At 42.2% G+C, this 15,890-nt stretch overlaps 1 protein-coding gene across 1 annotated transcript; it reads right to left on the bottom strand.

Annotated features, from left to right (window-relative positions):
- Positions 1–14,469: 14,469 nt before the first annotated feature.
- LOC149452260 (olfactory receptor 12D1-like) lies at positions 14,470–15,411 on the bottom strand. The gene has a single exon (XM_089689562.1). It carries the CDS (start codon positions 15,409–15,411, stop codon positions 14,479–14,481), a length of 933 nt encoding a protein of 310 aa, XP_089545688.1. The 3' UTR covers positions 14,470–14,478.
- Positions 15,412–15,890: the final 479 nt, after the last annotated feature.

Raw genomic sequence — 15,890 nt, 5'->3', positions numbered from 1 at the left:
TCTCCTCACACTGCTGGTGGGTTCCATTTTGTCATAGGGTGCTGGCAGATTACGGGCCTCCCATTGCTGCTGCCAGGCCCATAATCTGCCATGGGCCCCCGTACCAACTCCTCATGCTGCTGCCAGGTCCAGAGTGTCTCATGGGTCCCTGTACGGCCTCCCATTGCTGCTGTCTCCATCGCCACACTCTGCCATGTGCCACTTTCAGGTCTCCTCACACTGCTGGTGGGTTCCATTTTGTCATAGGGTGCTGACAGATTACGGGCCTCCCATTGCTGCTGCCAGGCCCGTAATCTGCCATGGGCCCCCGTACCGACTCCTCATGCTGTGACGTTGCAACAAGGTGGAATTCAACCCTACATATGTTAGACCGCCTTTACGAACAGCGAAAGGCCATCACCGATTTCCTGATGTTACAGGCGGATAAAGGTACTCCCCTGTGTAACTTAGATGTCAGCCATTGGCAGCTCATGCGTGACACCTGCCGCTTGCTCAGGCCCTTTGAGGAGGCCACGCTATTCGTGAGTCGGCAGGACTATGGGATGAACGACGTCATTCCTCTGTTGCACGTCCTGGAACAAATGCTGTTAACAATGGCTGGTCAGGGTGCGGTAGACGTGGCGCACAGATCTCAACGCCACATGACCCCTGTGGGGGCAGGACAGGAAGAAGAGGAGGACATTGGTGCTCAGGAATTATTGAGTGAAATGGGTGGTTTTTCCACTCAGCGGACAGGAGTGGAGGAGCAGGAGCATCTGGTAGAGGAGGAGGAGACAGAGGACCCAGACGCACCGTGGCAGTATGCTGTGGAGATGGAGGCAGGGAGTCCCTCGCATTCCTTGGCACAAATGGCCCATAGCATGCTCGGTTGCTTGCGTAGCGACAGCCGAATAATAACCATCAGACAGAGGGATGACTTTTGGCTGTCCACCTTGTTGGACCCTCGCTACCGTTCAAAAATGGTGGCCTTTTTCACACCTGCTGAGAGGGAGGCCAAAATAAAGTACTATAAAAACCACCTATGTAGTCAGTTGGTCTCTGCCTTTCTGCGCCAACGTCCATCCTCAGACACTGTGGGCCCTGTGCGCTCGCGTTCCGCTGCCATGGCAGCAGGGGAGGGGTGGGGTGGTAGGAGCAGTGGCAGCTCCACCAGCAGCGGCTGCCTCAGTCTGCAGTCAATGATGAGTAGCTTTCTTCACCAGCGCAGTGAGGAAACTACTAACCAGCCGCAGCAGCAGCAGCATCAGGTGGACCTGGAGCAGGACCTCAAACAACAGGCTTGGGCCTACTTGGACAGCACCCTGCCAACCGAGGTAGACAATCCCCTTGACTACTGGGCAACGAAACTTGACCTTTGGCCCCAACTAGCTGAATTTGCCCTTGAAAGGCTGTCATGCCCGGCCAGTAGCGTGGCATCGGCGTGTTTAGTGCGGCAGGAGGTATTGTAACTCCGCGGAGGACACGACTGTCCACCCAAAGTGTGGAGAGACTCACGTTTGTGAAAATGAATCAGGCGTGGATTAGTCTGGATTTCAAACCACCAGTTCCTGACACAACTGACTAAATCCGCCATGAATCATGCCCCAAACATGTTATTATTTTTAACATAGGCCTCTGTATGGCCTTCAGTTTAAGCTGCTTACGCTTCGCCACTCTGCCATGGGCCCCTGTACCACCTCCTCTTGCTGCTGCCAGGTCCAGAGTGTGTCATGGGTCCCTGTACGGCCTCCCATTGCTGCTGTCTCCATCGCCACACTCTGCCATGTGCCACTTTCAGGTCTCCTCACACTGCTGGTGGGTTCCATTTTGTCATAGGGTGCTGTATGGCCTCCCATTGCTGCTGCCAGGCCCGTAATCTGCCATGGGCCCCCGTACCGACTCCTCATGCTGCTGCCAGGCCCGTAATCTGTCATGGGCCCCTGTACCGCCTCCTCATGCTGCTGCCAGGTCCAGAGTGTCTCATGGGTCCCTGTACAGCCTCCCATTGCTGCTGTCTCCATCGCCACACTCTGCCATGTGCCACTTTCAGGTCTCCTCACACTGCTGGTGGGTTCCATTTTGTCATAGGGTGCTGGCAGATTACGGGCCTCCCATTGCTGCTGCCAGGCCCGTAATCTGCCATGGGCCCCCGTACCGACTCCTCATGCTGCTGCCATGCCTGTAATCTGTCATGGGCCCCTGTACCGCCTCCTTATGCTGCTTCCAGGTCCAGAGTGTCTCATGGGTCCCTGTACGGCCTTCCATTGCTGCTGTCTCCATCGCCACACTCTGCCATGTGCCACTTTCAGGTCTCCTCACACTGCTGGTGGGTTCCATTTTGTCATAGGGTGCTGTATGGCCTCCCATTGCTGCTGCCTCCACCGCCACACTGTGGCTCCACACTCTGGTTTTGGCCCCGTGACTGCCCAAATGAGTGAAGTGTGCGGTGATTCTAAGATCGACGGCACTCATCTGCATGTCATACTGACTGACAGTATTATTTCTCTTCCCCAGCAGACTCCAAGGGCATTTAAATTAAAGGTACAGTGTTCTGCACTAATATAAAGGCTCTCTGAAGCCTAGAAACACCCTTTTTAATGTTAAATTTGCAGCGAATATATTCGCCTCGAATCAAATTTATTCTTCTAATTCGCCGAATCAGCCGAATCGAATTTTTGAATACTTCGCTCATCTCTAGTATTAACGCTCCGCAAACGCCTGCCAGACATTTGAGGAGCGTCATCATAGACATGAATGGGAGACTTTCCATGCCTCCTGACTGGACATGAGGTGTTAATTTTGCCGCGACGCTAACGCTTCAGTGTGAACAACACTGTGTGCTGCCATGTGTAGAATTTTCATAGGTATTTGAGAAGCATTAAAAACACTTCCCTAAGGCTAAGTTCGCACAAGGTTTGTTAGCAGGCGTTAGGCATTGGGGAAGCGTTTTTAATGCTCCTCAAACGCCTATGAAAATTCTACACATGGCAGCACACAGTGTTAGCGTTGCGGCACAATTCTCATGTTGACTCAGGAGGCATTGAAGCCTCCCATTCAATTCTATGGTGACGCTCCTCAAACACCTGGAAGGCATTTGCCAAGCATTAAAACTGCACCACAAATGCCTATAATGAAGTTTAATGGTATTAACGCTCCACACACGCCTTGTAAATGCCTTAAAAACATGCATAGGATGTTGAGAAGCCTTAAATACGCTATAGGGGTGTTTGGCAAGTGTTAGGGCCCGTTCAAACTTGACTAATTTCTAACACCATAGACTTGAATGGGAGGCTTCAACGCCTCCTGACTCGACACGAGGGATTAATTTTGCTGCGACGCTAATGCTTCAGTGTGAACAGCACTGTGTGCTGCCATGTGTAGAATTTTCATTAAAAACGCTTCCCTAACACCTGCTAAAAAAGCTAATGTGAACGTATCCTTACTGTATTTTTCTGCCTCTTTGTAAAGTCCTCTGCAAGCTCCTAAACCTCTCCTATTCCCTCTCACATTAGTCGTGGCCATGTACACTGCTATGTGGACACTACACATCCAATAGACCATTTCAGGAGTAAACAAGAGAGGGTGGCTACATTTCTACCTACAGTAGGACCATGAAGAAGGACCATAGCCATCCTCTAACAGGAAGTCAGACCACAGCAGCAAAAAAAAAAAAAGGGAATTAGGAGGAAGTTGAGACCAATAGAATGAACTTTTTTTTCAGTTAAACCACATCATTCATTCAAGTTTTGTGAATGGGAGAACTACAAGTATCAACAGCCTTTGCAGATGTTGGCTTGCAATTCTCTATGAACTAACAGGGCGCTGTTGAACACTCGAGGTAGTTCATTGATAGTTCTTGTCATTTAGTAACTGTCTGCTTGTACGAGGTACAAGCAAACAGCTGACAGTCAGCTGGTACCATGTGATCGCTGTTACCAATCACACCTATCACAATGGATGGCTTCCATTCATAGCCTTTCCATGTGAACCTTGTGCTGCTTGCTGTGATCACACCACTGGTCAGTGATCACATGGTACAGACATGACCAATCACAGCCCCTCTGTACCCTGGGACTAGCTGTGGCCAGTCACAGCTAATCACAATACACATTGATATAAATGGATTCATTCATAACAAATGGTTGCTTATACTAGTGATTATCACTCCTATAAGTGGTCATAATGTGTAGAAGAAAAAAAATTCTGATCACCCCCTCCCCCCAGAGTAGTACAGTGTTACTATGGTAGCACTGTAATTCCCTGGTCACAATATATAAAAAAAAAAGAAAAAATATTCATGTTTTTGTTAAATACTCCCACCAGTCAGTGTCCCTGATTACTGCCACACCCGTTATATGACGACGACGCTGTACTGCACTGTTGAAAGTATTTTAAAAAGGAAATTGTGAAAAAAAATAACTTTTTTTTTATTAACTTTGCAAAAAGATTGTGACAACAAAGTACAACTTACAAAAACTCGCCATGCCTCTTACTAAATACCCAAGAGTGTCTACTTTCCAAAAAGGGGTCATTTGGGGGATATTTGTACTGTCCTGGCATTTTCAGACCTCAAGAAATGAGATAGGCCTTCAGTGCATCAGGACTAATTAATTTTCTAATATATATACCAGAGTTTGTCGACGCTATAACTTTCCAGAGAGATAGAAAGTAGTAGATCTCTGCTGACAGGAGAGAGATCTGTGTTTACACACAGATCTCTCCCTTGTCAGCTTCTCCGCCGATCACTGAGTCCTGGCCACAAATCATTGGCCGGGACCAAGTGATTGACATTTTCAGGAGCCATTGACAGCGCAGGCAAGGTGGCGCGCCCCCTGTAAAATCACATATATTTATGTGATTGTGCGCAGCACGGCCACTCTGTAGAGGTACATCTGCTATGGGGCAGTCTTAAAGTGGTTAATTACTGTAAGGGCTCTTTCACACATCATACTTAATGTGCATTAATGCACCTATAGCGTAAATGACAGTTTTGGTTGCATTGCGTCAGGCAATGCTCCTCAAACACCCTTTTGAGATGTTTTTCTGTTTTTCATTTGAACAAGGCGAAAATTAGTAATGATCACTTTTGATACTTTGTCAACTGCAGCTTGAATGCACGGTAAACGCCATAGGTGTGTTTACAGTGCGTTTTTGGTGCACTTCAATAGAACTGAATGGAGGCGGTTGTGAAGTGGAAATGTAAATTCACTTTGTTTAAAATGCTGCAGTGTTAACATCTCCATCTGCTCCCTGCTTTTACTGCTTCCTAACCACTTATCAACACCACTCAAAACTGCTAAAACGCTGCCCAACCTACTATTTTTAATGCCTGTGTGAAAGAACCCCAATGTTTGGTTCACACCTATGTAGTTTGCTTTTAATCTGCTTTTGCAAACACCTTTTTGGGGCATTTTTCTTGCATTTCTTGATGCGGTTTGCATTTTTATGCTTTTTTTGGTCCATTTGTTGTTGGGCACAATAAAAAAAAAACACAAAATGCATCAAAAACACACTACATGCTTTCCTGCAGTGTTTCCATGGAAGTCTATTGAACTAAAAAGGTGCCATTTTTAAAAAATTGCCAACCCTCTCCAAAACGCAGCAGCTGAAAAAAGAATAGATGTGAACGTGTCCCATAGGAAACCATGTTATATGGACTGTAGTGCGTTTATGCAAAAAGCACAAAAAAAACTAGGTGTGAACCAGGCTGAAATGTGATTTATACCAGTGGTAAGGCTGCATTTACACTTAAGCGTTTTATAGCTTGAAGCGCCAAAAACGTTCAAACTTAAAAAATCAAACGTTCTCTATGGTGCCTGATTGCATAAACAGGCACCATAAAGAACAATTGATTTTTTTTTAAGTTTGAGCTTTTTTGCAGCTTCAAGCTACAAAATCCTGAAGCGTGAATGCAGCCTAAGCGATCAGCTGGCAAAGTCAGGCTTTGTTTCTTCTGTCTGATACTGTATACTAACTGCTCTATCATGACTAGCTGTTTAAAACTGAATTCCAGGTACACATCTGAAATCCATATTTGGGAGCTGAGCTGTCTTACCTGACATAGGACTTGTATTTCTTGGAACAATTTTTTTTATTTATATTCAAAGTAGTACAAAGGGATCAAAGCACAGACAAAGATATGGACGCAGTCGGCACCTTTTCATAAAGGGTACCTTGTCAAAAAAATTATAAAAAAATAAAGACTGGAGGAGAAGGAGGAGATAGATTACAGGACCCAACATAACAGCAAATCAAAGTACAAATGTGTACAGGTAAAATAGCAGCAGCATATTGTAAAAGTAGACTATAGAAACATTTTAAATACACATTTACTAGAAGTAGCTCAGGTATCACACCAAGAAATCCAAGGTTTCCAGGATTTCTCAAAGGTAAGTAGACTCAGATTGTAAAGCAAGTGTTCTTTCATACAGATAATGTTGGTAATACGCACAACTTTGGACGGACTATAGGTTAGTTCCAATATCTCATAATTGTAAATTTAGCTGATAGTAATAGGCTAGCGAAGTCTTGCAATAAAAAGAGGGGAAAGAATCCATTCTAAATGTAAGATTGGATCAGTTAAGATGCCTGAGATATGAGATAATTTGAATATTTTCCACCAGAAGCTGCAAATTTTTTGCATGACCAAAATATGTGTAAGAGGTTACACATAAGGCCACATCCTCTACAGCATAGGGAGGAGTTAGCAGGAAATAGTTTAGCTAACGTGTATGGGGTGAAGCACCACTTCGTGTTGATGTTCAAAGCCAGTTCACACAGTGGTCGATGGTTTGCCATATGGCAGAATAGTGAATGAGGCATTGAGGTCTGTCTCCCATTTTAACATAAAACTGGTTTTAAAAAACTTTTTACACATTTATTTTGTAACAAATTATATAGTAACGATATGCCCTTGAGGGGTTTTGAAGAATTTGTAAGGAAGTACCATACTTTAGGAATGGAGACAAATAGTGGGCAAAAGGAGGGGACAGTGAAAAGTGTCTTATGCAAAATAATTTAAAATCGGTCTTGTATCTCAGGACTGGATAGATAGAAATACATGAGCTATATAGTCTTGTCACACAGCACAGCAAACCTGGTGACGTTCCTCTTCTGCAGTGAAACCACACAGCTAGATATCCTCCCCATCGTCAACCTTTGGTGGGACATTGAAGAAGTAGCAGCAAAATAATGAGGTCGTCCCTCTTCTCTCTCTACCTGTCAGCACATGATACCTGATTGATGCCAAGTGCTAAACTTTATAGTATGGGAACTACTATACAAGGGATTACAAGAAGTTGTTAGCAAGTAAAATGTAGGTATTCACATTAGTTGCTTTTACAATACACTTATTTATAAATACATACCTACATTTGTGTTCTTTTATACCTACATTTGTGTTCTTTTTTTATCCATAAAAATTCTACTTTACCATTGGGCAGTTAATACAAACATCTGCCCAGAATACATTAATTTACAAAAACCTTCCTATAAAGGTTTACAAGAAAAGGATATGCTTTTGCATAATATAAATATAAATGACTACACAGTTAATATTATGGGTATCATATGGTAGAGAGGAATCCAAAATTGAAATCTTTCCTTGAATTATCCCTCTGTATAATGCTTTTAGTAATTATACCTGTATTGCACTTGCAAAAAGAACAATTGAGCACGGTCAGTGATCCTTTTTTAATATGTACTAACTAGAGATGAGCGAAGAAATGAAAAATTCGATTCGGCTGATTCGGCGAATTCCAGTGTGAAATTCGATTCGATGCGAATTTCTCCGCTACGAAGATGACTTATTTAAAGGGTTTCTAGGCTTCAGAGAGCCTTTAAATTAGTGCAGAACACTGTACCTTTAATTTAAATGCCCTTGGAGATGAGGAAGGAGAAGGAGAAGGAGAAGGATGAGACGAAGGAGAAGGAGAAGGATGAGAAGAAGGAGAAGGAGAAGGATGAGAAGAAGGAGAAGGATGAGAAGAAGGAGAAGGATGAGAAGAAGGAGAAGGAGAAGGAGAAGGATGAGAAGAAGGAGAAGGAGAAGGATGAGAAGAAGGAGAAGGAGAAGGATGAGAAGAAGGAGAAGGATGAGAAGGAGAAGGATGAGAAGAAGAAGGATGAGAAGAAGGAGAAGGATGAGAAGAAGGAGAAGGAGAAGGATGAGAAGAAGGAGAAGGAGAAGGATGAGAAGAAAGAGAAGGATGAGAAGAAGAAGGATGAGAAGAAGGAGAAGGATGAGAAGAAGAAGGATGAGAAGAAGGAAAAGGATGAGAAGAAGAAGGATGAGAAGAAGGAGAAGGATGAGAAGAAGGAGAATGATGAGAAGAAGGAGAAGGATGATAAGAAGGAGAAGGAAGAGAAGAAGGAGAAGGAGAAGGATGAGAAGAAGGAGAAGGATGAGAAGAAGGAGAAGGATGAGAAGAAGGAGAAGGAGAAGGATGAGAAGAAGGAGAAGGATGAGAAGAAGAAGGATGAGAAGAAGGATGAGAAGAAGGAGGAGAAGGATGAGAAGAAGAAGGATGAGAAGAAGGAGAAGGATGAGAAGAAGGAGAATGATGAGAAGAAGGAGAAGGATGAGAAGAAGGAGAAGGATGAGAAGAAGGAGAAGGATGAGAAGAAGGAGAAGGAGAAGGATGAGAAGAAAAAGGATGAGAAGAAGGAGAAGGAGAAGGATGAGAAGAAGGAGAAGGATGAGAAGGAGAAGGAGAAGGATGAGAAGAAGGAGAAGGAGAAGGATGAGAAGAAGGAGAAGGATGAGAAGAAGGAGAAGGATGAGAAGAAGGAGAAGGAGAAGCAGAAGAAGAAGGATGAGAAGAAGGAGAAGGAGAAGGATGAGAAGAAGGAGAAGGAGAAGGATGAGAAGAAGGAGAAGGATGAGAAGAAGGATGAGCAGAAGGAGAAGGATGAGAAGAAGGAGAAGGATGAGAAGGAGAAGGATGAGAAGAAGGATGAGAAGAAGGATGAGAAGAAGGAGAAGGATGAGAAGAAGGACAGTTCTGTGACAGTTTCTGTCTATTTCTGACAGTTCTGGGACATTCACTCCATACAGCGGTTTCAACCGCTGTATGGAGGGAATGTCATAGAACTGTCAGAAATAGACTATTAATGACAGTTCTGGGACTGTCCTTCCATGCAGCGGTTGAAACATTGTATGTATTTGTTTCCATAAATGGATCCATTTATGGAAACAAATACATACAATGTTTCAACCGCTGCATGGAAGGACAGTCCCAGAACTGTCATTAATAGTCTATTTCTGACAGTTCCATGACATTCCCTCCATACAGCGGTTAAAACAGCTGTATGGAGTGAATGTCCCAGAACTGTCATAAATAGTCTATTTCTGACAGATCTGGGACATTCACTCCATACAGCTGTTTTAACCGCTGTATGGAGGGAATGTCATGGAACTGTCAGAAATAGACTATTAATGACAGTTGTGGGACTGTCCTTCCATACAGCGGTTGAAACATTGTATGTATTTGTTTCCATAAATGGATCCATTTATGGAAACAAATACATACAATGTTTCAACCGCTGCATTGAAGGACAGTCCCAGAACTGTCATTAATAGTCTATTTCTGACAGTTCCATGACATTCCCTCCATACAGCGGTTAAAACAGCTGTATGCAGTGAATGTCCCAGAACTGTCATAAATAGTCTATTTCTGACAGATCTGGGACATTCACTCCATACAGCTGTTTTAACCGCTGTATGGAGGGAATGTCATGGAACTGTCAGAAATAGACTATTAATGACAGTTCTGGGACTGTCCTTCCATGCAGCGGTTGAAACATTGTATGTATTTGTTTCCATAAATGGATCCATTTATGGAAACAAATACATACAATGTTTCAACCGCTGTATGGAAGGACAGTCCCACAACTGTCATTAATAGTCTATTTCTGACAGTTCCATGACATTCCCTCCATACAGCGGTTAAAACAGCTGTATGCAGTGAATGTCCCAGAACTGTCATAAATAGTCTATTTCTGACAGATCTGGGACATTCACTCCATACAGCTGTTTTAACCGCTGTATGGAGGGAATGTCATGGAACTGTCAGAAATAGACTATTAATGACAGTTGTGGGACTGTCCTTCCATACAGCGGTTGAAACATTGTATGTATTTGTTTCCGTATGTATTTGTTTCCATAAATGGATCCATTTATGGAAACAAATACATACAATGTTTCAACCGCTGTATGGAAGGACAGTCCCACAACTGTCATTAATAGTCTATTTCTGACAGTTCCATGACATTCCCTCCATACAGCGGTTAAAACAGCTGTATGGAGTGAATGTCCCAGATCTATCAGAAATAGACTATTTATGACAGTTCTGGGACATTCACTGCATACAGCTGTTTTAACCGCTGTATGGAGGGAATGTCATGGAACTGTCAGAAATAGACTATTAATGACAGTTGTGGGACTGTCCTTCCATACAGCGGTTGAAACATTGTATGTATTTGTTTCCATAAATGGATCCATTTATGGAAACAAATACATACGGAAACAAATACATACAATGTTTCAACCGCTGTATGGAAGGACAGTCCCACAACTGTCATTAATAGTCTATTTCTGACAGTTCCATGACATTCCCTCCATACAGCGGTTAAAACAGCTGTATGCAGTGAATGTCCCAGAACTGTCATAAATAGTCTATTTCTGATAGATCTGGGACATTCACTCCATACAGCTGTTTTAACCGCTGTATGGAGGGAATGTCATGGAACTGTCAGAAATAGACTATTAATGACAGTTGTGGGACTGTCCTTCCATGCAGCGGTTGAAACATTGTATGTATTTGTTTCCATAAATGGATCCATTTATGGAAACAAATACATACAATGTTTCAACCGCTGTATGGAAGGACAGTCCCACAACTGTCATTAATAGTCTATTTCTGACAGTTCCATGACATTCCCTCCATACAGCGGTTAAAACAGCTGTATGCAGTGAATGTCCCAGAACTGTCATAAATAGTCTATTTCTGACAGATCTGGGACATTCACTCCATACAGCTGTTTTAACCGCTGTATGGAGGGAATGTCATGGAACTGTCAGAAATAGACTATTAATGACAGTTCTGGGACTGTCCTTCCATGCAGCGGTTGAAACATTGTATGTATTTGTTTCCATAAATGGATCCATTTATGGAAACAAATACATACAATGTTTCAACCGCTGTATGGAAGGACAGTCCCACAACTGTCATTAATAGTCTATTTCTGACAGTTCCATGACATTCCCTCCATACAGCGGTTAAAACAGCTGTATGCAGTGAATGTCCCAGAACTGTCATAAATAGTCTATTTCTGACAGATCTGGGACATTCACTCCATACAGCTGTTTTAACCGCTGTATGGAGGGAATGTCATGGAACTGTCAGAAATAGACTATTAATGACAGTTGTGGGACTGTCCTTCCATACAGCGGTTGAAACATTGTATGTATTTGTTTCCATAAATGGATCCATTTATGGAAACAAATACATACGGAAACAAATACATACAATGTTTCAACCGCTGTATGGAAGGACAGTCCCACAACTGTCATTAATAGTCTATTTCTGACAGTTCCATGACATTCCCTCCATACAGCGGTTAAAACAGCTGTATGCAGTGAATGTCCCAGAACTGTCATAAATAGTCTATTTCTGATAGATCTGGGACATTCACTCCATACAGCTGTTTTAACCGCTGTATGGAGGGAATGTCATGGAACTGTCAGAAATAGACTATTAATGACAGTTGTGGGACTGTCCTTCCATGCAGCGGTTGAAACATTGTATGTATTTGTTTCCATAAATGGATCCATTTATGGAAACAAATACATACAATGTTTCAACCGCTGTATGGAAGGACAGTCCCACAACTGTCATTAATAGTCTATTTCTGACAGTTCCATGACATTCCCTCCATACAGCGGTTAAAACAGCTGTATGCAGTGAATGTCCCAGAACTGTCATAAATAGTCTATTTCTGACAGTTCTGGGACATTCACTCCATACAGCGGTTTCCGGCAAAAAGTGTATGTGCAGAGTTCCTCTATTCTGCAGATACACTTAGAGGAGCTCTGCAGATACACTTAGAGGAGCTCTGCACATACACTTTTTTCCGGTTTGGAATTATTCTTATTTTCATCCTACTTCTTCTTCTTCTTCTTCATCCTCATCCTCATCCTCTTCTTCTTCTGAGGATGAGGATGAGGATGAAGAAGAAGAAGAAGAAGAAGAAGTAGGATGAAAATAAGATTAATTCCAAGCCGGCAAAAAGTGTATGTGCAGAGCTCCTCTAAGTGTATCTGCAGAGCTCCTCTAAGTGTATCTGCAGAATAGAGGAACTCTGCACATACACTTTTTGCCGGCTTGGAATTATTCTTCTTTTCATCCTACTTCTTCTTCTTCTTTTTCTTCATCCTCATCCTCAGAAGATGAGGATGAGGAAGAAGAAGAAGAAGAAGAAGAAGAAGAAGAAGAAGAAGAAGAAGAAGAAGAAGAAGAAGAAGAAGAAGAAGAAGTATAATGAAAAGAAGAATAATTCCATGCCGGCAAAAAGTGTATGTGCAGAGTTCCTCTATTTCTGACAGTTCTCTCACAGCTTCTTCACATGTACAGCGGTTGAAATATCTGTATCCTAAATGGAAACTAATAGATACAAATTGTATCTATTAGTTTCCATTTAGGATACAGATGTTTCAACCGCTGTACATGTGAAGAAGCTGTGAGAGAACTGTCAGAAATAGAGGAACTCTGCACATACACTTTTTGCCGGCTTGGAATTATTCTTCTTTTCATCCTACTTCTTCTTCTTCTTCTTCTTCTTCTTCTTCTTCTTCTTCTTCTTCATCCTCATCCTCATCCTCTTCTTCTGAGGATGAAGAAGAAGAAGAAGTAGGATGAAAAGAAGAATAATTCCAAGCCGGCAAAAAGTGTATGTGCAGAGTTCCTCTATTTCTGACAGTTCTCTCACAACTTCTTCACATGTACAGTGGTTGAAACATCTGTATCCTAAATGTAAACTAATAGATACAATGTTTCAACCGCTAAACATGTGTTCCTTCTGTCAGAGAACTGTCAGAAATAGCGGAGCTCACTGCAGGGACACTTTTGCCGGCTGATCGGGAAATGTTCGATTCGCGCACCCGAAGTAGGCAAAATTTCGGTTTCGACACGAATCGAATATTTCCTGAAATTCGACTCGAATTCCGGTTCGCCTAGTTCGATTCGCTCATCTCTAGTACTAACATCCAAATTTTCAGGACAAGCTTACAGGGTGTGTCTCCTTCAAGGTCCAAGTAGTAGTAATATACAAAGTCTTCTGATTGTGATTTCTGCACACAAGAGATATGCTAGTTAAGACCCCCTACACCACGGTCTCACTCGCTCACATAGCCCCTTAACATACGATTAAAGGAAAAACATAACACCGTTGGAGTAAAATGGCCAACACGGCCTTTTATTAACAATTCAACTTAAAAACACAAAAAAATTCCGTAAAACAGAAACATTCAGGAGAAGGTGTTGGTCTTTGAAGGTACCAAACAAAAACCAATGTCCCCCTGTGGAACCTATATTATAACTAGGCCTCCAGCCGCAACGTATCGGCTCGGAGACAAAACATACCATCCGCAGTGCAGAACCTCCACCTTCCAGTTAAACCTTGGTTAACTGGAATGCACCTGGGCACATCATACCACCGATGGGTCCCAACTATTAGCTTTAGCTTAAAAGTATGTGCCACCTCCAAAGACCAACAACCACCCCCAGAACCAAAACAAAATCGGGAATCGAAGAAAAACCCTACATAAACCCCAAGAGAGGGCAGGAGGGAACCTCACTCCACTGCTGTATCCACCTGGACGACCCTCCCAACCACACCCAAAGGTGTCGAAGACCCCACCCTACACACCCATCACCAATTAGGTTACTTGCCCATATTCTAACTACCACCTTTTTTCCTAAACCCTTTTCTGTCTTTCCTACCCCTCACTTAACCTAGTCACATCTGCCCTGTGGTATTTTTCTTTTTTCTTCTTTTTAGCTACGGGCATCTCTTTTTTCACAACCAGAATACACTATGGAAGATCTGAATGTTCTAGTTCATAAAGGGAACTTCAAAACTACTCAGGAAAGGAAAACCTTTGAACTAAGAATGATAATGCTAATTGACACAAAAGATAATAGGCTAAATGACAACCTTGGTTTGCTAAATCATCATCCAACAGTTTTACAACCCCCTGTCACGTCTGGGACTTTTAGTCCCCCTCCCAGTCTACAGCTCTCCCCCTGACTTATCTCACTAACTGTTCTTATTTAATTATCAATGCTGTGTACATTTATTTGTATTTTTTTTTCTGCAGAGATTGTCTTAACATTCTGCTAAAACTTTGCTTAGACTTTGAAGAGGGTGCCCCGAAAGCTTGTCCTAAATATTTGGATGTTAATGCAAATAAAAAAAGTATCAGTACTCAATTGTTCCTTTTTATATGATCAGTTTTTTAGTATATTTTCTTAGTGATTTCCTAATATCTTTATTTCTTAGTGTATAAATAATAGGATTGATTGCTGGAGTGATAACAGTAAACAGTATGGCAGCTATTCTATCTTTTTCTATTGATGTTTCTGAAGTAGGTCCAAAGTAAGTGCACATGGCTGTCCCATAGAATAGGATGACAATGGTCAAGTGAGCAGAACATGTAGAGAAAGCCTTAGATCTACCTTGAGAAGAGTGCATTTTGATAACATGGTTAACTATGTAACAATAAGATAGGACAGTAAGAAAAAAGGTGCTTATACTTAGGAATCCACTGACGATGGTCATTGTGATTTCATTGACATGGATGTTTTTACATGCCAACTTTATGACTGGTTTAACATCGCAGAAGAAATGCTTTACTTTGTTATTCTTATTGCAAAATGGGAGCCTTGATGTCATGATTGTATTTATTAAAGCAGAAGTGAGGCCAACAGTCCAGGAGATCAGAACTAGCATGATGCAAGTATTCTTGGTCATAATGACTACATATCGAAGAGGTTGGCAAATAGCAACATATCGATCATAGCCCATGAAGGTCAGAAGGAAACCTTCGGAACATCCCAAGAAGTGTAAAAAATACAGTTGAGTGATGCAGTTATTGATAGATATTGTTTTTTCCATCCAGATTCCTATCATCATTTGTGGGATAGTGTTAGAGGAAAACAGCATATCAAGAAGGGAAAGATTAGCCAAAAAAAAGTACATTGGAGAATGAAGAGTCACATCTTTTATTACAAGGCAGATAATGGTGAGATTCCCTAATAAGTCAAGAAGGTAAAAGGCGAGAACCGGAACAAACAATATCTTTTGGAGCCATGGGAGATCAGTGATCCCAAGAAGAATGAACTCCGTTATCAGTGTTGTGTTCAATTCCTCCATCCACTTATTACAGAAAAGTCTGGTAAAAGAAATTTGCTATCACTAGGTCATTGAAAATAACAATTTGTTCACTAACCACCCACAACACAAAAGCTTGCAACAAAGATTGCTACCTTAATCTATAATGCAAGAAAAATGTGAAAGTGGAGAACCACCAGCCATAAGCTTGCTATTGATTTTTAGAGCCAATTAAGTGCTTTCAGATAAGGGCCCTATCACAACGATACACTTTTGTGAAGCTTAAGGGCCCTTTCACACTGATGTGCTTTTGATACGTTCCCACTGACTTACAATAGAAGGTGCCTTTTAGGTGTGCTTTTGAAAAACTGCACCATAGATCAAAGCACAGCAAACATGCCATGTGAACCATTACATAGGATTTAATGGGGGATAGTTTTCATGCACTTTTGTTGCCTTATTACTATTATTATACAGGATTTATATAGCACCAACAGTTTGCTCAGTGCTTTACAAACAGC

Source organism: Staurois parvus, unplaced genomic scaffold (genome assembly GCF_062004578.1).
Source record: "Staurois parvus isolate SC_StPar_1 unplaced genomic scaffold, SC_StPar_1.0 ptg000486l, whole genome shotgun sequence".
NCBI lineage: Eukaryota > Metazoa > Chordata > Amphibia > Anura > Ranidae > Staurois > Staurois parvus.
This window is presented reverse-complemented; position numbering and strand designations above follow the sequence as displayed.